The sequence below is a fragment of the Bos indicus x Bos taurus genome, chromosome 6 (genome assembly GCF_003369695.1).
Source record: "Bos indicus x Bos taurus breed Angus x Brahman F1 hybrid chromosome 6, Bos_hybrid_MaternalHap_v2.0, whole genome shotgun sequence".
NCBI lineage: Eukaryota > Metazoa > Chordata > Mammalia > Artiodactyla > Bovidae > Bos > Bos indicus x Bos taurus.
In genome coordinates, this window is record NC_040081.1 from 114,991,242 (window position 1) to 115,017,176 (window position 25,935).

General features: G+C 62.9%; 2 protein-coding genes across 3 annotated transcripts in view; both read right to left on the reverse strand.

Annotated features, from left to right (window-relative positions):
• Positions 1-8,014: 8,014 nt before the first annotated feature.
• Positions 8,015-23,364, reverse strand: MSANTD1 (Myb/SANT DNA binding domain containing 1). The gene is made up of 4 exons (XM_027545176.1): positions 18,790-23,364; positions 14,063-14,327; positions 10,308-10,583; positions 8,015-8,858 (listed from the first exon to the last, which is right to left on the reverse strand). The coding sequence occupies exons 1-4, from the start codon at positions 18,803-18,805 to the stop codon at positions 8,618-8,620; spliced, it is 798 nt and encodes a 265-aa protein (XP_027400977.1). The 5' UTR covers positions 18,806-23,364; the 3' UTR covers positions 8,015-8,617.
• Positions 23,365-23,464: 100 nt separating this feature from the next.
• Positions 23,465-25,935, reverse strand: part of HTT (huntingtin) — a 123,730-nt gene continuing 121,259 nt past the window's right edge. For both annotated transcript variants that reach the window (XM_027545175.1, XM_027545174.1), the window contains 3 exons: positions 25,211-25,373; positions 24,966-25,126; positions 23,465-24,220 (listed from right to left, as the gene is read on the reverse strand). In XM_027545175.1, the coding sequence (XP_027400976.1) occupies positions 24,007-24,220; positions 24,966-25,126; positions 25,211-25,373 (538 nt within the window). In that variant the 3' untranslated portion in view covers positions 23,465-24,006. The remainder of the gene's footprint in view (positions 24,221-24,965; positions 25,127-25,210; positions 25,374-25,935) is intronic.

Consider the following 25,935-nt stretch of genomic DNA (forward strand, 5'->3'; position numbering starts at 1 on the left):
GCCTTTGTGATTCACCACATTATCAAAATAAAGGGGAAAAAATCTTGCACTTAATAAATGCAGAGAAAGATTTGTCAAAATTCAATACCCATCTGTGATTTGAAACTCTAAACAAACTAAAACTAGAAGGGAATTTCCTCGATTTAATAGAGTATCTAGGGGTTCCCTCGGAGAAGGCAATGGCACCCCACTCCAGTACTCTTGCCCGGAGGGTCCCATGGACCGGGGAGCCTGGTGGGCTGCAGTCCACGGGGTCACGAAGAGTCGGACACAACTGAGCGACTTCACTTTCACTTTTCACTTTCACGCATTGGAGAAGGAAATGGCAACCCACTCCAGTATTCTTACTTGGAGAGTCCCAGGGATGGGGGAGCCTGGTGGGCTGCCATCTATGGGGTCGCGCAGAGTTGGACACGACTGATGTGACTTAGCAATAGCAGCAGCAGCAGGGGTTCCCTGCCTTTTGCCTTTTCACACTGGCAAAAAGTCCGTACTTAGACTACAAGGAGATCCAACCAGTCCATCCATAGGAAATCAACCCTGAATATTCATTGGAAGGACTGATGCTGAAGCTGAAGCTCCAATACTTTGGCCACCTGATACGAAGAGCTGACTCATTGGAAAAGACCCTGATGCTGGGAAAGACTGAGGGCAGGAGAAGAAGGGGGGCACAGAGACTGCAATGGGTTCCCATCCTTCGTTCCTTCTCCAGGGGAACTTCTGACCCAGGGATCGGACCTGAGTCTCCTGTGTTGCAGGCGGATCCTTTATCGTCTGAGTCATGGGAGGAGCCCTAAAATTTCTCCAAAGGGAGAGCTATACCCTGTTCAAAAATGGCCAGATTCAGTATTGATTGGTAGCATGTCTCTTCTCTTCAAGTTGATCTGTAGATTAACAGATTTATGCTGTCTCGATAAAAAATTTCAGCAGGCTTCTTTGGGGAACAAATAGATAAGCTGAGTTAAAATTTATATAGAAATAGTAGAGATCTATAGCAACCAAAACAACTTTAGAAAGGAAGAACAGCTGGAAAAGTCACACCGTCGGACCTCAAGACTTTCTATAAACCACAGCCAGCGATCAAGATAATGTAGACGCTTGACCGGCAGAAGTGAATGGAGTCTAGCCCCACCTGCGCTCAGCGAATTGATATTTGACAAAACACCAGAAAAATTAAATGGGGGAAGAAAAAGACTTTTAATAAATGGTGCTGGAATAACTCAATAATCATGAGAAAAAAATAAACCTTGATCTCTTCATCACATGACACATAATAATTGATTTGAGTTAGGTCAACGATCCAAACATCATCACAGCTGCTAGAATAGGATCCGGGAAAAGAAATTCATGGCTTCGGTGAAGAGTTCTTAGGCCACAAGAGCTGTGGCCACACAAGAATAACAACGGTAGATAATTTTGATTTTGTTGTTGAGTCGCTCAGTTATGTCCAACTCTTTGTGCCCCACGGAGCGCGCCACGTCTGGTTCCCTGTCCTTCATCTCCTGGAGTCTGCTCAAACTCATGTCCATGGAGTCAAAACAAATTCTCTGCGCCCCCCTCCACAGGTACCACTAACTCACACTCTCCAGGACGGTGGAGACCCACACCAGCTCTCCACTCCGGAGAGGACTGAACACTGACCCTCCGCGTGAGAAGTCTGTGGGACCCTGGACCGCAGTGCTGAGAGGAGAGACACGCGCGGGTGAGCACGGGGCGCCCAGGTGCCTCAGAGGAAGCCCTCTCTGTGGTCTGGGCTGCGGGGTCAGGGGTGAGTGGGCTCTGCCTGGGGTGGAAAGGAGCTCAGAGGCAAGCATGGGGGCTGTGGGCTGGGCTGACCTGGCCCAGGATGCACTTTCAGGGAGGAATGCCGTGCGTGTGGGGCCCAAAGTCCAGGGTGCAGGCTCCACCCTGACTGGGCGCGGCCACTGTGCCCAGCCGCCCACCGGCCGCCCCTGCCTGCCCTGTGCAGAGGCCCATAGCCCCCACCTCCAGCTGGGAGCGTTACTATTCTTGGCTGTAACCTACACAGCTGCCCATTAAAATTCCATTAGTTTCGAAAGGCCTGAGCTGCAGTTGATATTTCTAATTATTGTGAAATTAAAATTGTCCCTATAATTTAAGGATAATTGCAGGAGATGCCAGCTGGCACCCTGGGGAGCCACACTGTTCCCAGAGAGCTTGGAAAGTCTGGTGAAAGTTCTCTGAACATGGAAAGACCAAGGCGTTTCGGGAAATGAGGCAGGGGTGGGGGGCAGGTGGTCAGGCACGAGGCTGGAATATAAATTTCAAAATTTCCACAGGAATGGGTGGCCGTGAGCTCCCGACCTGGAGGTGGTTGGGGCAAGCAGCCCCCAGACCCCAGGCAGCCAGAGCTGAGGGTTTGCTGGGAGGAGGTTGGAGCCGTGGTGAGTGAAGAATCAGCTGTGGGGGAGGTGGGCCAGTGTCGGAGGAGGAGCGGCAGTAGAGGGTGAGACGGCGGCATCAACTCGGTGGATGTGAGCATGAGCAAACTCCGGGGGACAGCGGAGGGCAGAGGAGCCCGAGGGGCTGCAGTCCATGGGGTGGCAAAGCGTTGGACACCACTGAGCAGCTGAACAGGGACAAGTAAGCTGGGAACATTCTAGAAGCTGGTGGAAATCTCGTGGAGTGAGGCCCGCCTTGAGGGCGTTTTGTGGATGTGACATAAAGCAGCAGCTGGAGCAGGCGGGGGACAGGGATCTGTGTGCCCGGCCCCCTGCGAGCGAGGCCCTCTCAGCCAAGAGGCCCAGCCGGGCTCCCCAGGGCCCGCCCCACATCCCGGCCGGGGACCATCTGCACGTGCGGTGGGGAGGCCTCGGCCCAAGGACCCTCCGAGCCCCTGGGCTCCTGGACGGGGCTACTCCCTCCTGCCCTGGCCCCCACACCCTCGTGCCCACTGGCTGGCCCTACTATCTGTCAGCCCCTCCCACGCTGGCCGCTCTGAAGGCAGGACTGTGCCAGGTTACACTGGGTCCCCATGAGGGTCCCCGTGGCGTGTGCCCAGGGAGCTGTGGGAAACGGAGGGCCTGTGGCCCGGGGCAGGACCACCCAGTGCATCACTGCAGTCTGGGGACAGCCCTGCAGCACCCACGAGGGGGCCAGCATCAGCCTGGGCGACGGGCCACTCAGCACCATCTGTGCGGCAGGCTGGAGGCGCGGAGCTGACTTCATCTTGCTCCTGGGACTTTCTCGCCGACCCCGCCATCCCCCAGGGCTGCTACTCCGCCTGAGTGTGGTCTGCCCACCGAGGTGGGCCAGGTGACAGTGTGGCCCCACTCTCCTCACAACACGACCCGGGTCACTGGCTTTCTGGCCTGCGGTGGGCAGAGGGGGTGACCCCTCCACCCCTGCTCAGCTGCCCTCACTCGGCCAGCGCAGTGTTCTAGGAGCAGCCGTGGCCAGGACCCCTTTCCCTTTCTGATACTAAATTTGCTAAAAGTTGAGCTAGGCTGGAAATGGGGCTTCCCTGGTGGCTCAGTGGTATAGAACCCGCCTGCCAATGCAGGAGACTCAGGTTCAATCCCTGGGTCGGGAAGATCCCCTGGAGAAGGAAATGGCAACCCACTCCAGTGTTCTTGCCTGGGAAATCCATGGACAGAGGAGCCTGGTGGGCTACAGCCCACAGGGTCACAAAGAGTCAGACACGACTGAGCAGTTGACCAGTAACAAGGCTAGAAACGACAGTGGCCTGGGATGGAACTTTATTACTCTCTCGTAAGAGAAGCCAGGCCTGCACAGCAGCATCCCAGGGCTGGCAGGCCCCAGGCCCACAGTCTCCCTCCTCTGTTGGGCTGTGACTCTCATCCTCAGGGGGGGCCTCATAGTCCTAGAGGGCTGCTGGAGAGCCGGACATCTTCTCCATGTCCCCTGTTGTGGGGCCAGAAGCACAAGAAAGTGGGGAAAACGCAAGAAAAAACCCACATACCTGCCTGTTCCTTTCTTAAGGAGGTTTCCCAGAATTTGCACCCAACTTCCTCAGATGCCTTGTCACCTTAAATTGCAAGGGACTTTGGTCAACTTCAGTGGGAATATTGCTGCCCAGAAGAATATAAGTGTTCCTGGGGAAGGGAAGAATGGATACTGACGGGCCTTTAGCAGGCTCTGCCACAAAGGAGGGTCTTCGGTTCATTGTAACAGGAGAAGAGAAAACTTGAATCAACCTCGACATCAAACATCAGAGATTGGAATAAAAAGTGGGGTCTGTCCTGAGCTCCTCCAGGGCAGGGACACAGCATCGCAGCACCTGAGCCTGAGCAGGGGCCCAAAACAGGCTGTGGCTGTGGCTCCCTGATGGCTCACACGGCCGGTTACACCGTGCCAGACAGACTGGAACAGCTGAGACGGCCGCGGCCCCCGACCCTGGTCACCTCTGACCCCCTGGCCCTCAGAGCATCCCGGCCGCCCCTTCACATCACCAACCCTGACTAACCCTCCCCGTTCTCTCACAGCCTCACCCTGGACCCTGGATCGTGGACTGGGGGAGCGTTTGTGGCGAGCATGGTTCTGATGGAACATTGAGAGCACAGCGTCCAGAATCCGTCTCAGAGAAGGGCCCCCAGGGGGCTCCCAGAGGGCGGGCGGGCTGGGCAGGAGACGGGCCACGGGCGTCCCCGTGGCGGCCGGGGTGCTGCCCGGCTCCTCCTCTGGGTGCGGGAGGAGGGGGCCCTGGGGGACCGAGGGCAGTGGCCCCCGCGACACCTCGGTCCAGGCCCTTTCCTGGCCTTTAATGATTGTGCTCACCTGTCCTGTCCGTTGTCATCCATTCACAAGCACTCGGAACACTACACAATTACACGCTTGACAGGAATAGGACTTCCCCCACGTCCGTATTACAATAACACAGAAAAAGGGGATTTTATACATGTGCCTTACTGTTAACCTCGAAGGGTTTTCTTTTAGGTTTCCTGGTTTTACAATCACGCCGTCTGGCCAAGAGGGAAAGTATCGCATCTGGCATTCCCGGTTTCTACACTGATGGCTTTGTCCTTGGCTGAGTGGGCACAGCGCCAGGCAGGGACCCGCCACACTCCGGGGGCGCTGGCCGTTGGCACCGCGGTGACCGAAGCAGGCACAACCTTGTCACCCACAGGGCCTCGAGAGCAGTAAACAGGCCCGTGACGGGGGTGGGACTGGGAGGGGTGGCCCCGGCCTGGTCTGTGCGGCAAACCCCACCCCTGGGAAGGCTGGCGGCAGGGTCTTCACTGCAGACCCCGCGGCACACGCCCACGGGGTCGGGCAGGAAGGGGTCCGTGGGGAAGGGTGGCAGCTCCCAGGGGCTCCACGAGGGCCTGAGTCCTAGGCCCCAGGTCCCCGCGCCAGACGCTGTTGCCCGCCTGGCCCCCAGGGCCCCGTGCGCCCTGGTTCCTGCCACGGCCCCGGCCACAGGCCAGCAGTGAGTGCACTCCTTTCCCTTTGGAGTGTCCTCGATGAGCAGTAGAAAGCCTACTCTCCAGCTGGGGTGGGTTGACCCCACTGCGGAGGGCTCCCACGGGCTCCAGGGATCAGAGGCTCAGTGTTGCACGGGCTTAGCCACCTTGCAGCCTGTGGGATGGTCCGAACCAGGCGTCGAACCCGAGTGCCCTGCACTGGCAGGCAGATCCCAGCCACTGGGCCACCAGGGAAACTGTGGAACAACGTCTTCCTCGACAGGGGGACTGACGGAAGCTCTGATTGTTCAGACCTGTGTACCTGGCAGACGTTTTCTTGAAGACAACAAAGTGAGTCTGTCCCTTCAAGGAAAACTGACGGTGCTTGTGACCAGCGATGAACTTCAAGCTTTCATCAAAATCAGAGACTGGGATTTTGAAAAACTTGCATCCACCACCAGGAGCTTGCCAACTCACCAAACTACAGACGTTTTAGCTGAGACTGACGGTGAATTCACACAGGGACACTGACACAGGATGGTCGACACGGGGCAGACCTGTGTGCTTGGCGCCCGTCATGTTCCAAATGCCCACCTGTGACGTCACAGCCCTAAGTGTGGAAAGGACTGGTGCAGGTGCAGGACGGACGGACGGATTCCAGGAGACACTGGTGAAAGCTCACTGATAGGGTTTCAGAGTCTACGCTGTAACCAGCCCACAAGGGACCACCGTGGTCGAGTCTGGGTGTCGTCAGAAGGAAGAACGCCCGTGACCCGCAGGTGTTGAAACCTCCGCTTCTTTTCCAAACGTGTATCCACACGAGGCGGGATTTCCCAGATTCCTTCACCTGGCAACCAAGCCATGTCCCATCGCGGCCCCCGAGTGCTCAGGCCAGAGATCCGAGGAGACGCGGCACAATGCCACTCCTCTCGCTGAAACTCCTCGTTTAGGAAAACATGTTTTCCATGCACTTGGTGTGTGTTACCACTGTAAGGAGTTTATTGCTATCTTGAAATGAACATTTCTAAATCTTGGGTTTAATTTTTTAATTTCTACTTTTTAAAACAAGTATTTTTAATTTATCTGGCCGCACGGGGTCTCAGTTGCAGCATGTGGGATCTAGCCCCCTGACCAGGGATCAAGACCGTGCCCCCTGCATTGGGAGCGCATATTCTTAGCCACCAGACCACAGGGAAGTCCCTGCTGTGTTACTCCATCTGTCCTTCCCGGGGGGGTTTCAGGGTGTCACCACCCTGAAGGGTTGCGTGCCTGTCAGGGCTCGGACCAGAGCTTCGAGTTTCTCTGGGCCAGGGCCCAGTGTCGGCTGAACCAGTGAGTTCTCACGCTGGTGTCTTGTCTAAGAGCTAGAAATTCACTGGGCAGCCCCAAACGCCGTTGCTGGACCCGGGGCACCTCCAGGCTGACCTCTGTGGTGGGCGGGTGCGGGAAGCAGACGCGGTCACCACGGGCGCACCTGGCAGCTGGTTCACCCCAGGAACCACCCCCCTTCACCTGGCAGCACGGTCCAGCCCCAGGCAGGAGGGTCCAGAGTCCATGGCTCGAGCTCTCTAGGTGGGGATGGGGTGGGGGGGTTGCGGGTGGGCCATCCTGCCAGCCCAGCTCCACCCAACCCCTCCCTCCCAGGGGCAGGCTTCGGGCTGGCCTCTGCACCCCCAGGGGGACCTGGAGTCTGACACCGGCTGAGTACTGGTCACTGCCTGGCTGCCCTCAAGGGTCACGGGAGGATCCGGTGTGCTGGTGGCCATCACACCAGGGGGTCTGCAGCAGCCTCTGGGCAGGGCCCTCCCCCCAAAGCACCAGAGGGAGCGGGTCTAGACAGTCACCTGCCACTAACCCCAGTCCCCGAGTCCCCTCAACCCTGCTGATCAGGGCAGTGACTTGCCCATCCCAGGCGAAGCAGACATTCCATGAAAGATCCCCTCCACCGGGCAGAGCCACACGGACCCAGAGAGAGAATCAGGGCCATGGGACCGAGGACCGTGATAGACGCTCTGTGCAAACAAGCAGGCCCTCAGACAGGTTTTCTGGCCCAGGTTTTCTCTGGGCAAGAGTGTGAATGACCTTGCTCTCCCTACAGGGTGAAGCCACAGCCAGTGGCCAAGCTGTCTGTTCTTTGTGACTTGCCGCTTCTCACTAGACGCCTGCCTGAGAGTCACATGGAAGGGTTTCCTCTCCCCCGTCTGCACGGCACTCTCAGAGCTACGGAGTGGCTGCGACCCCGGCCGTGTCCCGAGTGAGACTCTGAATGAAGCCCGGCTCTCGTCTCCCCTGGGGGCCTCCCTTCAGTGGCCACCTGAGCCCAGTGACTCAGGAGGAACTGGGGGTGGGGGTGGGGTGCTCTGGACAGGCTCTCTGGCCTGTAGACCCTGCACCCCACCCCAGCCCCTCCCTCCTGGGAAGGCATCTCCCCCTGGGGTGGCTGTCCGCTCCCCAGGCGCCCCAGCTGTTGTGTCCAGCCCCTCCGGGCCCTCGAGGCCTGCAGGCGGCCCTGCCCTCCCAGCGCTTTCACACCCTGCTGCTAGTCTGTGTTCCCACCCGTCCACGTGTCAGCTCCTGAGGTCAGCGGGCTCTCCCACCTTTCCCGAGTTGATAGATGGCACAGGGCGGGATGCATGGGCAGGATCATCGTTTTTATTGAGCTGTTGCCGATGGGGGTCCAGAGACCCCACGTCCCGGAGTGGGGGTGAGGTGGTAGATAAAAGGCCACCAGAGGCCGTGCGGCCCCCTGGGGTCTCGGGGCCAATGCAGGCCCAGCGAGGGGGCACCTGCGCGCACACCTGCCACGGAGCCGCCTCCACCGGCTTCGTCTTCGGGCGGGGGACGGCCGGTCGCCTCCCTTCATGCCCAGCCGTGAGCCCTGCTCCCAGGAAGTTGTGAAAAGCACACGATTAACGTCAAAAGCCGCTTCCAGTACTGTCGACACTGACAATACCAGAGGGCAGATCCCAGGCGTTCTTACTGGGGAGCCGCCCAGCAGTGACCCTGAGTCCAGGGGCCTGGTGTCCAGGGAGGGGCTTTACGCCGGGGGGTCCCACGCCCGGGGGCTCGGGGCCGTTCAGGGGGCGTGGCCCAGGCCGGAGCTGTTCCGGGGGCGGGGCCCAGGCCAGGGGCGGGGCCCAGGCCTGGGCCTTTCCTGGGCGAGGCCCGGGTCAGGGGCGGGGCCCAGGCTGGGGGCGTGGCCCGGGCCGTTCCGGGGGCGGGGCCCGGGCGGCCTAGACTCCGGACTTGGCGATGATGCGCTCGAGCAGACTCATCATTCGCTCCTGCAGCTGCAGGCTCTGGGCCTGCAAGACGCTGTGCTGGTCCAGCGCGCGGCGCACCTCGCGGCATGTCTCCTCCAGGGCGCGGCTCAGCCGGCGCTGCTCCTCCAGCAGGGCCTCCAGCAGCCGCAGCTTCTTTCTCTGCAGGTGGCCGCCCTGCCCCTTGCGCTTCTTCACAGGCCGCTCCTCCGACCTGGAAGGACAGTGTGATGTGGAAATGGCTGGGCCCTCCTTGTCACACAGCATTCCCACACCCACTGTGCTGGGTGGGCAAGGTGCACTCATGGTGGGGTGAGTGGACACCCAGAGGGACGAGGAAAACGCAGGGTGGGAGGGCCTACAGGGCAGACACCACCAGTTGGGGCCAGCCTCTGGCAGACGGGGGAACCCCTGCCTCCTGGCAGCCTGGAAGGGGCCAGCACACCTTGGGGTGAGGAGATGGGGACAGCAGGCCAAGGGCGGGGCCATAGAGGCCAGGCTCCCCTCCAGGACAGGAATCCTTCCAGGGTCAGGGCTGAAGGAAGCCCATCTCTCTGCTGTGAGTGGGGCCCCCAGGGGTGGCAGGGAGCTGCCAGACGCCCCCAGGCCCTGCCTGTCCCCAGCCTAGGCCCTCTGCTTCTGTGCAGGATTGTGGCCCAGCCACCCTTGGGAGCAGAGAGCACAGCCTGGACTCTGGAGGGAGAGGTGCCCCACGGCCCGGCCTGGCGCAGCACCGGGCAGCCGTCAGTCTGGGAAGTAGGCTCAGCCCACGGAAGCAACTGTCTGCCAGCGGCAGATCCCCTGCACCCCAGCCCGGCCACTAACAAAGGCGATTCTGTTGGGAGGTCTTTGCTGAGAAACCACCCCCCCGCAGGGAAGGGGCGCTGGACAACCGAGCAGGAGCCCCCAGATTCTGGGTGTCAGACTGGAGGGGCCCCCGAGATGCCTTCCTCACCCCACCCCCATCTGACAGACTTGAGACTGAGCTTGGGGGAGGCAGGACCAAAGCGCAAATGTACACTCTTCCTGTTCTCTTCTCCAATGGCCAACTTCTATTCACCAGTGAAAGCCCAGCCCAACGTGACCTCCTCTGGCTCCCTGGCCCCACACCACACCTGTCTGAGGGTGTCTTGAGGCAGGGTCAGCTCAGGGCTGGCAGGACGCCATGGATGGCAGAGGGGCTGGGCCCCCACTGCAGCCAGGCTCCAAGGACACCGTGGAGGCTCAGCCTGATGCCCCCTCCCTGGTTTTGAGAGACCAGCCAGCCTGGCAAGGCCAGGGAGAAGAGGTCTGCTTGGGGTGGGGGAGCTTGAGAGCCAGACACCGAGGAAAGGGCAGGAGGCTCGCCTCTGACTCCCAGCCTTTGCCAGAGAAGGTCCTGACTTATCCCCATTTTACAGACAGAGACTGAGGCCCAGAGAGATCATGGACTTTCCACACAGCTGAGCAGCGAGGGTGCAGGAGACGCGCTTGGGCAGTGAACTCGATGGCCCAGGCCTCGGCCCACCTGCCTCCCTGTCTCTGGCCTCCCTGCCCCTGAGGTGCGTGTGTGCCGCCGAGGCCTCTGCAGTCGGCCCTGGGTGGCAGAGACTGCCGCCGCCAGGACGGCCGCCTGACCCGTCTTGGGGGCGGGCGGTGGGGCGGGAGCGGGGCGCACACACACCTGAACTTAAGGGACAGTAAGCTGGAGGCGCTGTCGGAGCCGTCGTCCTGGAAGCGGCCTTCGTAGGAGCAGTGGTTATACGGTAAGTACAGAGGGGCGGACTTAGCAGACGGCGACAGGGACGCCTCGGTCTGGGACGTGGAGGGCCCCGGCTGCTGGCCGTCCGGCAGTTTGCCATCACAGGACTCGGGGACCTTGGCCAGAATCCTATCAATGGCTAGGTAATAGGGCCAGTCGGGCGGGACGGACTCGCTATCTGTCATGCATTTTAATTTCCTGAAACGAGAGACACAAGAGCCAAGGGTGAGAAACGGCTGCTCCTGGCCCTGCCCGCCCGGCCCGTCTGCAGAGGCGCGCTCGCGGGCGCCGGGCCCAGGGGGCCGTGCGGCACGGGCGTGGGCCACTCCTGGCCCTGCCCGCCCGGCCCCTCTGCACACGGGCGCCGGGCCCAGGGGGCCGTGTGGCACGGGCGTGGGCCACCCCCAGCCAGACAGGCCGCCCCGGAAACGTGGGCCAGGTGAGACCGGGTCAGAAAGAGGTCGGGCTCGGGACCCTACGCCGCTGCGGGCGTCGGCAGGCCCCACAGGCCCCGGTGTCAGGCTGGCGTCTCGAGCTGACCCCTAAAGTCCTCTCTTTGCTTTTCTGGAGTTTCTAAATTCTCTGCAATGAACAAATGCCGCTTTTTAATAAGTCAGTCAGCAATAATAAGAACACATGTGGTATAATACCAACATAGGAGTGAGATAAGAACACATGTGGTATAATACCAACATAGGAGTGAGATGTGGTATAATCTGTAACGCGAACGTAGAATGAGTCAGGTCACAGGCGTGTCCTGAGGAGGACGTCCCGGAGCAGGAGCTCAGGAGGGACGAGCACAGGCCTCGGTGGTCACGGCTCTGAGTCTGCGGCTCATCTCTGCCGCTTCGCTGTGTGAGCCTAGGCAGGTCCATTAACCTCTCTGAGCCTCGTGTCAGTAAAATGGGGATGATCCAAGTTGTGCTGGGAAGACCGGAGCAGACAACGCCCGGTGCCTGGCGAACAGCGAGCTGTCCAGATGACGTTCTTGGTACCAGGAGGGGGGGCGCTGACGCCCCCGGGGAGGGTCTGCTGCCCGCCTACGGTGGGCCCCGCCCGCCCAGGCCCTGCGTCCTGCCCTCCCCTGCAGACAGGCCCTGCGGTCCCTGAGCCTCGGCTGTCCCTGGGGAGGTGAGGCCATAGTGCAGGCCCCGGCCAGCGAGCGAAGGGGCCACAATGGGGTTGGCGTGGGCCTTCTGCCTCCCGAAACCCCGGCCACCACTGGCAGCCCCTCCACATTCCCCGTCCTTGCTCCTCCGGCTCTGGGGAGGACTCTGAGTGACAGGGTCCCCCACCGCAAAGTGGCTCCTGTCTCCCAAAAGGGTGCCCCGAGGTCAAGTCCCTGCCGGGGCGTGGCCACTGGTCACCCTGGTCCCTGGAGATGCGCTGACCATCTGAAAGCATCGCCCTGGCGGGGGTGTGCGGCTCGGGGCAGAGGCCGAGGGACATGGGGTCCTCAGCAGGGAGCCAGGACGGGCTGCTCCACCTCCCTGAGGGCAGGAGGGCGGAAGGCTGTGCCGGGTCCCAGGCCCCCCTCCAGCTCCTCCGGAAGCCCCCAGGTCCCGCTCTGGCCACCCGAGACAAAGCCTGCCCCATTACAGGGGGCCCCTGCACAGCACACCAGCAAAACACACTCCCTGGAACCAGGCCACCCCCAGGCTTCCTTCACAGACAATCTGTTTTTATACTTTGGCCACACGGAGCAGCTGGTGGGATCTTAACTCCCCAGCCAGGACTGAACCTGGGCCCCTAGCAGTGAGAGCGTCGAGTCCTAACCACTGGACCTCCAGGGAATCCCACCAACCACCTGCATATCAACTGTTTCCAGAATCCCTGGGGGGTCCTGTGGTTGGGACTCCGCAATTCCACAGACGAGTGCCCAGGTTTGATCCCTGGTCGAGGAACTAAGATCCCACAAGCTGGCGGTGCATTCAATAAATAAATAAAGATTGGCTTTGTTTTTGTTTTTTTTTTTTAAAGTTTTCATGAAAAAATAACTAAAGCCTCGGCTGTGGGCAGCTCTGGGTGGTGGGGGTCAGGGGAGGTGTCGGAGAAGGTAAAGAACCAGTCCCCCAGCCAGAGTGTCGGTCTGTAAGGTCCTCTGCGTGCGCACTCCGTCTCTTCAGTCGTGTCCAACTCTTTGTGAGACCCCATGGACTAGCCACCAGGCTCCTCTATCCATGGGCTTCTCCAGGCAAGAATACTGGAGTGGGCTCCATGCCCGCCTCCAGGGGATCTTCCCGACCCAGGGATCAAACCCAGGTCTCCTGCACGGCAGGCGGATTCTGCAGCGCTGAGCCCCTGGGGAAGCCCTCTCCTGCTCTGGGCCTTGGTGCCCGTCGGTGACGGCAGCTGAGAGGTGCCGCTGCGCACAAGACTGTGAAGCGCTATGCGCGTGCGGCCCCACCCCGCCGGCCACCCCCTCGTCTCCTGTGGCCGCCTCAGCCCACCTCCCCTCCAGGAATGGAAGAGGATCCCTCCCTGGGGCTCAGGAGGCGGCTTTCAGGATAAATAATGAATAACCCGGCCAGACGCCAATCAGAGCCGTGAGTCACGGAGTCAGATAGCAGGCCATAAAGCTGCCCACCCCAGCCCTGCTGCCCCCTCCCTGCCAGGCGCTGCGGGGTGGTGGCGGGGGTGGTAGGGGGCACATGGCTCGGCCCCGGCCTCGGACCACCTTTACCCCAGCGGCCGGCCTCCTCTGCTCTGCCCCGAGGCCTGGCTGGGGGCCAGGCTGCGGGTCAGAGATGAGCCTCTGGACGGGCCAGGCTCAGGACCGGCTCCTCCAAGACCGAGAAAGTTAAACTGATGCAACTGAAGCGGCCTTCAGTTGTCCAGGGCCCTGGGAGTCTCTGCACACCCCCAGGCCCCAGACGGGCTGGGAGCCATAGGCCAGGAGGGGCAGGGTAGGGGGATCCTCTCATCCACAGAGTGTGGCTCAAGGTGCCCAGGCCAACCTGCAGGGGCCTGTCCACGCCCCCCTGGCTAACCTCTGCTCCTGTCTGGGGCTGCCTGGACTGGGACCAGCGGGGTCCTCGTGTGTCCTCCTGGGAAGGCAGCCCCCTAACACGGACAGGCTCCTGGGGGCTGTGTGGGCCCAGCTTGCCCACAGGGCCCACTCTCTATGCCTCCCTGACTGCAGCCCAGCTCCTGCTCGACCTTCACCCCACCCGTGACCCCCTCCACCCCCATGACCTCTCACCTGCCCATGACCTTCTCCTCCCGGGGACCCCAGGCAGATAAACCTGGCCCCGCCCTCTGAGGTGCGGGGCACGGCCTGGAACTGCCCCCGCCCGAGCCATGTGCCTGGCAGTGACCCAGCCCCTCCCGAGGCAGCCAGGGTAGGGGCCCAGCGTGGGGCGGGGAGGGGGTAGAGGCGCGGACCCTCTTGGGTGCTCAGGGCCTCCACACCCCCTCCCCAGCCCTGAGGCCAGCGCTGTGCCCACAGTGGGCTCAGTGGACACCGGAGACAGCGGGTTCAGGGGCCTAGCGGCCCAGCCTCGGGTATCCTGCCCCCCGGCCGCCAGCAGTACCCTCCACCCTGCAGGGCCTTGGGGGTCTCCCTGTGCACCGCTCCATGGGGCCCACAGGTCCCCTCTTGCCTACACAAAGCTGGGACCCCCCCCCAAGCCCCCGCCATCGTGACCCAGCAGGCCGCCCGCTGCCCACGGGCCTACCTGTACTGGAAGGTCATGTTGGTGATCTTGATCTTGATCTCCTCGCCCAGCCGGCGCTCGCCCGTCATCTCCAGCAGCTTGCTGGCCATCTTCTCGTACACCTTGGCGTTGCGCTTGGTCTGCTTCAGCTCGTCGAAGAACTCCTCCCAGACGAGCATGAGGCCACGCATCTCAGCGTCCGTCCAGTTGCGGGCCCGCCGGTGCTTCTCAGCCTGCGGGGACACGAGGTAGCCCGGTACCTCGGCCGTGGCCATGCCCGGGGCACCTGTGGGGTTAAAGAGCGCGCTCGGGGCGGGCCGCCGGGGCCTGCACACCGCGGCGGGAGCCCTGCTCCTGGAAGGCAGCTCCTCGCTCAAAATGGGGCCTACATCTGACAGGCAGGAATTTAGTTAAAAGCTTTTAAACGGGAAACGTCATTTTGATGTCACGTTTCCATAGCAACAGAGCAACTGCATAAGCTACAACAACAGAAACCTTTTAACTGAAAGCGCAGGAATCGGGGCCGCCCTGACGGGCCATCAATACTGCAGCGAGCGGGCCAGGCCCAGAACAGGCGGCCCAGGCGCCCGGCCCTGCCTCCCAACCCCGGCCTGGCCGCCAGGCTGGCCGGCCCGGGGCCACTGAGTGAGGCCCCTCTGCTGGGAAGATTGGGCTCGGGTGGCCAGGCCCCACTCTGCCAGGGGCCCAGGGAGGGCCCAAGATGGGGGGCTGGGGTGCAACGGAATGAGGTAAGAGGCGGAGAGGGAGACCCAGAGTAAGAGAGACGGGAGGACAGACAGACAGACAGGAGACTGGCACAGGAACACACGCTTTGGGACCTGCAGAGACACACGTGTGCAACGCCCACCCGCCCGCATGCCCCACGCACGGCCATCCTCCAGCCAACGGCTCACACTTAACAGTACAAACGCCACCACCACCAGGCTGGGCACCAGCAGCTGTAGCAGACCCCTGGCTTGGTCACTGTCTGCTTCTTCCCCTCCTCAAGGGGCATGGCTGCCGGCCTGGGCGACATGGTAGCCTGGGTGACTTGGCACGGGCCGAGGAGCCAGCGCAGGGCTCGAGGCACAGGGTACCTGGGAGCAGATGGTGCCATGAACAGCAGGGCCCTGTGGGGCTCCCAGGCATGGGAGCCTTTTTGTCCCCCATCCCTGATGGACAAGACTCTGTGGCCTGCTCCGCATTCCGAAGGGCAGAGCGGTTGCTGATCGGAGGAGGGACAGGACAGGCCCGTCAAGATGAGCAGGAGACAGACCACTGGAGACCCTGCACAAACGGTGAGCTCATCAGCAACCCCGCCTTTTGGAAAACTTGCAGAAGCAGAAATGAAGACTTGCTACTGCCTTGACCCTTATCACAGACCCCTGCCTGACTATAACCTCTGCCTACACACCAGGGAGCGGGGCACAGCCCTTGAGGTGCTAGTGAAACCGCTGACCTCAGTTGGGGCTTAAAGCCACGTGTCTGGGAACGTAAACCTGGCCAAAACCCTGCTGGAGACTCGACCCCAAGTGGCCGGGACTCCAACTCGGCCACAACGCGTGCTCTGCCAACTGAGATCACAGGCCTGATGTCAGGACCTAATGAAGCTCAGGTCTCTGATGTCTCATTGCAGAAGGAATTCAGCGAGAGACAAAGTGATAAGGAAGAAGCGGATTTATTCAGAGAGAAACACTCCACAGAGTGTGGGCTGACGCAGAGGGCAAGCAGCCTCGCAATGTCGTGTGGTTAGCTTTTCCTGAGTTGGGAAGGTCCCCTGGCGAAGGAAATGGCAACCGACTCCAGTATTCTTGCCTGGAAAATCCCATGGACAGAGGAGCCTGGCGGGCTACAGTCCTTGGGGTCACCAAGAGTCAGACGTGACTGAGCGACTTTCACTTTTGTTTTTTACGAGCTGGGTAATTTCACAGGCTAATGTTGTTCAGTCGCTCAGTTGTGTCTGACTCTTTGCAGCCCCATGGACTGCAGCATGCCAGGCCTCCCCGTCCATCACCAACTCCCAGAGCTTGCTCAGACTCATGTCCATCGAGTCGGTGAGGCCATCGTGCCATCTCGTCCTCACAGGCTAACGAGTGGGAGGACTGTGCCAACTGTTTTGGTGAAGCGGTGGAGATCTCCAGCAGTTGGGCCACTGCCCACTTTTCGGTCTCTGAGGGTCAGCCCTGGGACTGCCATGGTGCCTCTGGGTGTGTCGTTTCGCTTGCGGATGTTACAGAGAGAGTGGACGGAGGATCGGGGTCTAGCTGAAGTTGACTTGTCTGCCACCTTGGACCCACTCGACTCTAATCAGCTTATGTTGTGTCCTCGGTCTGTGCCATTCTTTCAGAGGGTGCGCCCTGCCCCTCCCTCCTGTTTGACTAGCTTTGCCTGGAGAAGTAAAGCCACCCTTTCCTTCTCCTCTGAGACTCTGTCTCCACGTTTCTGTTCGGCATTGGTGCACAGAGTGCCGAGATTTGGACAACAGCGTATTCCCACCCGTCCTGCAGCCGGACCATCTGCACCCAGACCTGCCTTGTGTACGGGGCTCGGTGGGGTGCTCCCTGTACCCCCAGGACCCCACAGAAAAGGCCTTGGTGAAGCCTTGCTGAGTAAAGCTATGGACTCTGAAAGACTGACCTCAAGTAACTCTCCCCTCCCTTCCCAGTCGGTGGCCTGGATTTTGCCTTCGGGCTTCCTGGCAAACTCTTACTCGTTCTCCAAACCGTGTTCTGGCAACACCTTCGCTCTGAAGTCCTGCTGTTCCACTTTGGTCCTTCCTCCCATTTTCCCTCCTGCAAACTGAACCTCCGGTGAGCCAGCCGTTTCCTGTCTGCCCTCCAGCTGTGTGACCCTGGGTTAAGAACACTTGCAAAGACAACAGTCTTAAGAATGCGAGCTCGCTGACCATTGGCCCCTGTTCTAAGCGCAGTGTGTCTGTTTTCAGCTTTGACCCTCATGGCATTCTTGTGAGGGAGGCTGGCGCTGCTGTTATTCCCATTCTGCAGATAAACAGCCTGAGGGACAGAGGTGAGGCCACCCTGCGGGCAAGGGGCCAAGCTGGGCTCCGAATCCAGGCAGGCTGGCTCGGTGCCGGGTCTGACCTGTGCTCCCCGGGAAGGACACGTCAGGCCTTCTCTGCCCACGGTCCTGGGCAGGGTCTCACAACCCATGCTGCCTGCCTGGGCAAACGCTCCCATTGTGCCCTGGAGGCCTGGGGAGGCCCCCTAGTGCGACCCTGGACAAAGTGGCCTGGCCAGCCCCCTCCTCAGGCCTCCGCCAGACTCAACTGAGGCTCAGTCCCAAGATCTTGGGGGCAGACCTCCACGTCACACCTGCTGGCCGGGCTATGATGACCACACAGAGCCCCTGTCCTGCCCCCCGGCCAGTGTGCTGCGAGGGTTCTGGGGGGGCGCTGAACTTGGGGAAGGGCTCACAGAGTGCAAGCTGAAAACCTCCCCAGGCACAGAGGGCCCTCCTCAGGCCTGCTGGGTACAGGGGAGTCCTGGCCTGAGCCGCCCAGGACAGGGAAGCCAAGCCTGGGGCCGGGGCCAGGGCGGTGGGGGGCTGGGTCCCTGAGGCTCTGGCTAGGTGACCTCACCCTGCACCTCCCCGTGTCCAGAGCTTGCCCTCTCACCCCGAGAGAGGGGCCAAAGCCCAGCTGGAAGGAGGAGAGGGCTCAGGATGGGGTGGGCCACCCGGGGCTCTCTCCTCCCTGCAGTCGGAACTTGGGATGCAGAGGCAGAAGGCAGCAGGGTGTCCTGGGTCAGCACCTGGCCCTGCCCTCAGCTCCTGGTGGGAGCCCCTCCCTGTCGCAGCTTCTGAGGTTTCCTGGGGACACAGGGCACCCCTGCCTGGCCACACAGCACCTCCCGGGAGGGCTGACAGCTGCTACGCCCCTCGACCAGGCACCTGGCCCACTCAGTAGTGTCTGCAGAGTGCGTGAGGGATGAAAGGCCCACCTCCTCCAGGTAGTCCTCCCCAAGCCCCTCTTAGATAAAGGATTTAACCTACCAGGTGGCCTGAGAGCTGATTCTCTGCCCCCAGAGCCTGGGGTAGCCCTGACTGTCCTCCAGGTGGATGTTCCCTCAACCCCGACCCCCAGAGCCGAGCAGGTCTGCCTCATAGCAACCCCCAGCGCCCAGGCAGGGCTCCGAGGGGAGGCAGGCCAAGCTCAGGATTTCAACCTGCCTCAGCCAACTACAGACACAGCTTGGTCAGACCACCCCCAGCCCTGTCCTCACAGACACCTGCCTGGACAAGTGACCCCACCGGACATGGGCTGGTGCAGAGGGCACAGCTGCAGCTCTGAGGCCCCTCCCTGCCCTCCCCTCTCCTCGGGGCATTTGGAGAGGGCACAGGCCGGCATACTGGCCCGGCTGCGGAGTGGTCATCAGGAGGCGCTGCCGCCCTAGGTGCCCAGCTTGGGCAGCCCCAGGGCAGCAGGTCCCAGTGCCTCTGCAGGGGCAGCTGTGGGCCTGGGGCAGCGCTGCTGGTATGCAGGGCCAGTGATCACCCCCTGCTGGCAACCAGCCGACGGGTCCCGCAGAGGCAGGGTAAATGGCTGGGCTCCAGCATCTCCACTGAGGTTTCAGGGGTGCTGGAAAGCCTCGGGTGTGGGGCAGGGGGGCGCTCGCTTTGGCCTGCAAGGACAAGAGGGAGCCAGGGGGAGACGGAGGCAGGCCAAGCTCTCGGCAGCCCGTGGGAAGGCCCTGTCTGCCCTTGGTGGGGTGTGGACGGGGGCTGCGTACCTTGGCACAGCTGCATGGCCTGTGGGGACCCTCAGGCTCTGCGTGCCAGGGAGGCAGAGGGCCTGGGGCCAGGCGTCCAGCAGCACCTGCAGAGAGAAGGGTGGTCAGGCCTCAGCGGGAGGGGCCCGGGCACGCAGGGGAAGCCGGCGCCCTCCAGGGGCCCAAAGCAGGAAGGGGCATCCCTCAGGGGCCTCCAGCACCTCACCGGGGGCAGACGGCAGGGAGCCAGGCCCATCCCAGGAGGTGGCAGTCCTTACGGCAGCATTAAGGCCCCCAGCCGGGTGGAGGTGGGCAAGCACAGGGGGTGTGGGGCTGGGTCCAGGCCAGGGGCGAGCGGAGCAGGAGGGTGGGCTCTGCTGGGCACAGTGACCCGCCTGGCAGCACCGTCCTCTCCCCACGGGAGCCCAGACCCTTAACTCTCGGTCCTCAGTGGGCATGCCCAACCCTGAGTCGATGGCTCTACCACACTGGGCCGCCCCTACCCTGAGTGCCCCAGGGCCAGGACGAGTGCAGGCCCAGTCGGCGGTTATCTGCTCACAGCTTGGCATGGAGGCTTGGCAACGCCTGCCCTAGAGGACGTGGCCAGGAAGGGGGGACCACACCTGGGTAGCCCCCGGGTTCCTGCTCGAAAGGCCAGTGGGGATAAGCTATCCTGGGCGAGAGGCCAAACTGCAAGGCCCCCAGGCTTGTGGGACCCCAGGCACCCCTGTGGTCTGCCAGGAGCCTTGGTGACTCCACAAAGCCAGCCCACCTCTGTGCCCATGGGCCCCTGGCAGGAGGCCCCTTCCAGCAGCGCCCGGGCCACCCTGAGGGGCGAGGCTGGACCAAGAACCCCTGGGCCCAGAAGGGCTTTCCAGGTTCAGGTCAGGAAGCAGGGGGTGGGCTGCCCTCTACCGAGGGCACCTGTGCTGGGCGGCTACAGGGTGAGCGGGACGTTGTCGCTTCCTTCCAGGGCGTCTGGGGCCCTCGTCTAAACACGGAGGCCAGGGCGTGGCCGCCTCACCCAGACCATGGCGGGCAAGGAGGGCTCAGCCCCTCCCAAAGGGGAGGCTGCTGGGGCCTGCGGCGTGTTGGGGGAGACGGGCCTGTGAGCTGACCTCTTCCCACACGCACAACGGGTGCACACACACTCGCGGCCTGGCCACTGGAACAGCACCACGAGGGCAGCGCCCACACGTGCCATGACCAGGGCACAGGCCAGGCTTCCTAAGCCCGCTGCCTCTCTCTCTGGGCACCCGCTGTGGTTGGGCTGGGGGCTGCCCACTCCCACCAACACCCTGGGACCTGGGAAGCCTTCGGCAGACTCTGTGGAGCACCCATCCCAGGCAGTCCACGACCTGGGTCTCTGCCTCCGCAGGTGGTGTAACCTGTGGGCTGTGACCCTGCACGGCCGGCGCTCCCCAGGAGGGGCTGGGAGGGCTGGTGCCCGCGCAGCTGACTGGAGAGGATTCCTGGAGGAGCTGGTGTTTCCAGCGGGAAGAACATACCAGCTCAGATGGACGGGGCAGCCTCACCACTCGGTCCCAGGGCACGGGGGCCGGTAGCCAGTGAGGCGACAGGGGCAGCAGGGCCACGAGGGGCTCCAAGGTCAGGTCACAGGCCCCATGTGAGCCCCCAGGACCTGTGCCCGCTGTGACCACCCCTCCAAGCTGGGGCCTGGGGCGAAACCACACGGCCCCTACAGGGATTCGACATAACCACCGCAGCCTCTGCAGCCTCGGGCACTGGTGGGGGGCTGCCCCCGTCCCCGCAATACCCGGCACCTGGGTCCCATAGCGCTGGGCTCCTGCTGGTGTGGTCTGCCGCCCCCTGCGGGGGCAAGGTTCCCCATAAGCAAAGCAGGCCTCACACGGCAATTTACTTTTTTTTCTTTTAATTCATATGTACAGTATTTGTAGCCGTTTAAAAAATTAAAATATACATCTCATGTCAGAGCTTCGCTCTCTTCTCACAGACAAGCCTGGGCCAGGCTCCGGGATGCACCCATCACAGCCCTGTGGGTGCCCGGTGTGTGCATGGTGGGGACCCTGGCGGTGGACAGCGTGGGCTCCAATCCTGCTGGAGGACGGTCACCCGTGGAGCGTGCTGAGCCCACCCCCTGCGGAAGGTCCCTGATGCTACACTCCTCTAGGCCAGCGGCCACCCGCCTGCAGCAAGACAGCTGCAGCGACTGTCGGGGGCCAGGGGCTCCTTCGGCAGCATGACTGAGTGCCAGACGCACAGGCCCCTCCGTGGCTGCCCCCGCCTGAGCCCAGCCCCCGGGCTCCCCCGCTGAGCCCAGGCCTGTGGCACCAGGCAGCGGGGAGGGGCGGGGGGGGGCCGGGGGGCGGTCCCCTCCAGGTGGGGCCACCCCAAGCTCTCCGGGGAGCGTCAGTGACCTTCAAGGTGGTTCTTGCACCCCCGCCGTCACTCCAGCGTGCAGGACCACCGAGCATCACCCTCGCCAGGACCTACCGTTTCGGGCACAACGCAGAGGGGGACAAAAGGCAAAGCAAGGTCACGCGCCAGGAAGAGACGCCCATGGCACCGAGAGGGAGCAAGTGCACTCCTCCAAACCACAAAAGAGTAACCATGCTGAACGGCCCGGAGGGGCTTCCCCAAGACGGCCGTGGGCAGCTCTGCTAACCCGCGGTGAGCTGCCTGCACCCCTGGGCTCGGCAGTGACACCCGGCCACAAGTGGGGTTGGGTGCTACATGCCGGGTGTCCGGAGAATCCCAACACCATCCTCGCCTCCCAGGAGGATGCGTGTGCTGTAGGAAGGCGAGGGGACAGCGGGGAAGGGCACCTGGAAACACCCCCTCCCCCTGCCCAGCTCAGTGGGGCCGCCACAGGACCCATAGGATAAGACGCACAAGCACCTCGCCCACCAACACCCTGGTTTCGCTCAAATCTTCCCTGTGTCACCAGCAGGAAAACAAACCGCATCCTCGCCGCCCCCTAACGACCCTTTCCACACAGTCTGGGGTGGTGAGGTGACTGCTGCCAGACGCAGACTTTAGTCCACTCGGTCCCTCTCAGACAGCTGACAAGCGGGCCCATCTCTCAGACGTCTCAGCCACGCGGCCCACCCTGTGGGGCAGGTCTGAGTAAGGTCAGCTTCTGCAGAGACCTGTTGGCCGCCCTCAGAGGCCCGGATGGAGACACAGGTGCACACCCCCACACATGTACCCTCCTCCATGGATAGTGACCTCCCCGAGCACTGGCACCCACCCTGGGGCAAGCCAGCGGGTCTCTGGGTGGCACCGATGGCCAGAGCTGGCTGCAGCTCCTCGCTGAGTGCTGACAGTCACGTGGGAAACCCAGGCAGGCCCTCGCCCAGCTGTGCCTGGCGCTCGGACTCCGAAGGGGACCGGCCCCCCGCTCCACGCTCACAGGCTGTCTCTAACAAGTGCAAACACCTAAGCGCAGACAGCACGGGCCTGCGACACGTCTGCCTTGGAGGTGCTGAAGGGACCCTGCGGGTGAGGGCAGCAGTTCCAGAACTCCCCGTGTTCATGGTCACTCCAGCAGGCTTGCGCCTGCCACGGTGAGGATGAGCCCAAGTGAGAGGCAGGGGAGCAGGGACGTCACTTCTGTGGAGTCGGAGCTCCGCCCTCAAGGCCCTGGCCGGCTTCTGACCCACGTCCACCGCTCACACTACTGGGCCCTCTGCAGGGCGCCCGGATACAAGGGCAGCTCTGAGGAGGGGCTCCCTGCGCACGCTGACCCTGGCTGGCCCCAAACTGCCTGGCTCCGGGGGTGGGGGCTGGGGCCTGCACCCATAGGAGGTGTGTGCAGCGGGCGGTGTGCCGCAGAGACAGGCGTGAGGTGCACCTGAGGCCTCCTCCCCCTACAGACCCTGGACGACGGCTGCATGTCAGCCCCGCTTGCCGAGGAGACGCCCAACTGGACGCACCTGAGCTCCTGACCAAGCTGCGTGTCGTGCCGCTGACCACAGGGCCGGCTGCCCCGCGGCCCTATAGAGCCGCCTGGAAGGGCTCCGCCAGCCCCCGGCCACGCACACTCCACTGAACTGCTCTGGGTCCAGGAACAAGCTGGGCCAGGGCCTGGAGTAGGGGTGGCGGTTGTGCCCGGCGCCCCCTGCCCAGCACTGGCCCCGCGAGCACAGACCTGTGCTCTCCCGAGCTGAAAGGAGGCCCCGCTGATGGACCGAGGGGCGAGGTGGCGCTGGGGTCTTCCTTGACCAGCCGCTGGGACACCGTGCTCTGCTCCTGACACAGTAAGCTGCTGTGCCCTCGGGGCTCCCGGCCAGTGAGTGGCTGGGCCCATGACGCAGGAGGGACACAGGCCTGGACGCCAACACCTGCCAGCCAGCCCCGGGCAGGCCAGAGCCCAGGTCAGGGCAGGCGCAGGGGGCTGGCCTGCTTGGCTAACTGCCCACATGCTGTCACCGCCAGAGAGTGGCCCGTGCCCGGAGCCGACCATGCACAGCCAGGACAGCCAGGTGGGCACCTTCCCCGCCTCAGCAGAGCAAGGACTCCTGACCAGCACAGCAGAACTGCCCTGAACTCCAAACGGGAACTCTTATAAAAGAGGGTGGCATGGTGGAGGCTTAGGGCTGCCAGCCAGCCAACCCCGCGGGTGGCGGGGAGGACAGACCCCGTCCACCTGCTCAGAGACTGTGACATGCAGTGCTGACCTGGCGATGCACAGACTGTACACGGGCGTAGAAAGTTACCTTAAAATTAATCTCTTTACTGATAGAATTAAACTTTAAATCCTGAGAAGACAGAGACGGGAAGGACAGTGCAAACTGTCGCACTCCCAGCCCCCCCGCCTGGCCAGACCCGGCATGCGTGCCCTGCGGAAGCCCGAGACACCCCAGGACTCCGCATCTCGGAGCCTGTGGCGTCCCCTCCCGCCTGCGGGACAGCGGAGGGCTCATGGCTCGCTGGCAAGAGCAGAGGAATCCTGCCCCCCGGGCAGGAGCGGCTGGGACCTGGTGACAGCCGAGCGCTGGACGGGAGGAGGGTGTAAAGAGCGGGCGGCTGGCTCCTACACCAGCTCCAGTCCGAGGCCCGCCACAGCAGCTCCCGCCCCGAGAGGACTCAGGCTCAACCCCAAACGTTACCGCGTGTGCCCTGCACGCAGCTTCGCCACCACGTGGCGGGACGCCCGCCCCCTGGCTCCCCGGAGAGAAGCCCATGCTGCCTGCTGCCTGGCACAGGCTGGGCCCCGCGGTCCAGGGGCCACCTCGTCGCCACCCGCATGGGCACTCAGCATGCAGCGGCCTTCTGGACGCTCCGCAGACAAGCCAGCAGGCGGTGGTATGGGTTTCCGGGCACGGCGACCACCTCGAACACGGACTGGAAGGCCCTGCGGTCGAGCTCCTCCTCTATCTGGTGTCGGTAGAAGTCCGTGGCCACCAGGCAGAAGAGGTTCACGTCCACCTGCTCCAGCTTGCCCATCCTGCTCACAACGTGCGGGAGGCTGGCCGGCCAGTTAAGGGCGCAAGACGGCAAGCTTGGGGAAACCTGTTCCTGTGCTCCCGGGGGTTCTTGCCTCCCCCAGGGCTCCGGCCCCGACACAGGCCTGCGGACAGCGGAAGCACCGGGGGGGCTCCCCAAAGCCGCAAAAGCAGCGGCCCAGGGCTGGGCGGCAGCTGCCTCCTGTCTGGGTCTGGCCCCTTGAGCCAGAGGCTCCGCCCGGGGAGTTGGAGCCCCCGCCCCGCGGGGCCGCCCCTCACGCAGGGCTTACCTGGCCTGGTTCCCGCACACCCAGCACAGAGCCATGCCGCCCGGCCAGGCCGCTCTCCGCTCCAAGGCTCTGCGGTCTGTCTGGGGAAGGCTGATGGGAGGGGCCATCCCCTTTTGGCAGCCAGCGTGTTGGGGGCGGGAACTGGATCTTCACTGACTTCAGCGTTTGCCCAGGAGTGATACACAGCACGTGACAAGGGCTAAAGAGAAGCAGCGTGAGCGGCCCGCCCAGCTGACAGGCCCGCAGGCAGCCATGGGGGCTCCTCTGGGGGCCTCCCTGCTGCGCGGCCACTCGGCGCAGGGAACCACGGGCTCCTGTTTCTTGGTCTGTGCCTCACTCTCTTGGGGTTTAAGGGACGCATCACCCTGACACCTGGGCTCCCTACTGAACGTGGGCTTCCAAAACGCTGACGCAAATGTCAACCAGGGTGCTGACGGGACGGCAGGGCTGCCCGGGGCCCAGAACCAGGCAAGGATACATCGCCGAGACCCACGGGCTGGTGGACGCGCTGACGAAGAAGCAGGAGAGACTCCACATGGCCATGGCGACTGGGCTCCGCTGCGTGAAGTTGGAGAGGGACAGCATGACCCAGTCCCGCACCATGGGCGATTGCCCCGCGCCGTGCAGCGTCTGGAACACCTGCGAGAGGCCACCCCATCAGCGCCGGCCGGGGGGAGCTGGGGGCCCGGGGCCTGGTCTGGGCGCCCTGCCCCGGCCCCTCACCTGGTACACGACGGTGGCCATGAACTGCGGGTATGGCTGCTGGCTGGACAGGAACTCGCCGATGACCTTGTTCATGACGTCCTGGGGCGGGAAGAAGTCGTCCAGGAACTGGGGCAGGACGCGTGCCACCACGCGGGCTTCGCAGGGGAACCCCTTCCGGATCCTGTGGTGGGGGGGAGCCTGGATCAGAGCCCGTCTCGCCCACACTCCCCAGCCCGGGGGCTCCTGATCCGGCTGGCATGCTGAAGTAGCAGCAAAGATGGCTAGGGCGGTGACATCACGGCATGCCACAGCCCCTTGTGACAGACCAGCGTCCTCCTGAGGCCCTCAAGCGCGCCTGTGCCCCTGGAACCCATCAGCGCCCTGCCAGGCCCTCTTCGTGGCAGGCCCTCTTCCCTGCCCCAGTGCTCTTGGCTGCCTGCCCTCAGCAGACCCGTGGCTGGTCCCTGGCACAAGGCCCTCCCAGGGCCAAGGGGCAGCCAGCAGGCTACTCAGGCTACTGGCCATCGGCACACCTCCGCTGGCCCTCCATGTCCATGTGTTCCGCGTGCAAGCCCCACCTGCAGGAAGCTGAGCACACACAGGCCTCGGGGGTGCGGAAGTGGGTCCTCTGCACCAGCACACACGAGGGGCCAGCGCGTCACACCCTGGAGCCCGTGGGGGTGGCCCCCAGAACCAATCAAACAGGCGCCTGTGACTGAGAAGCACCGGAAGGGACCTGGAAA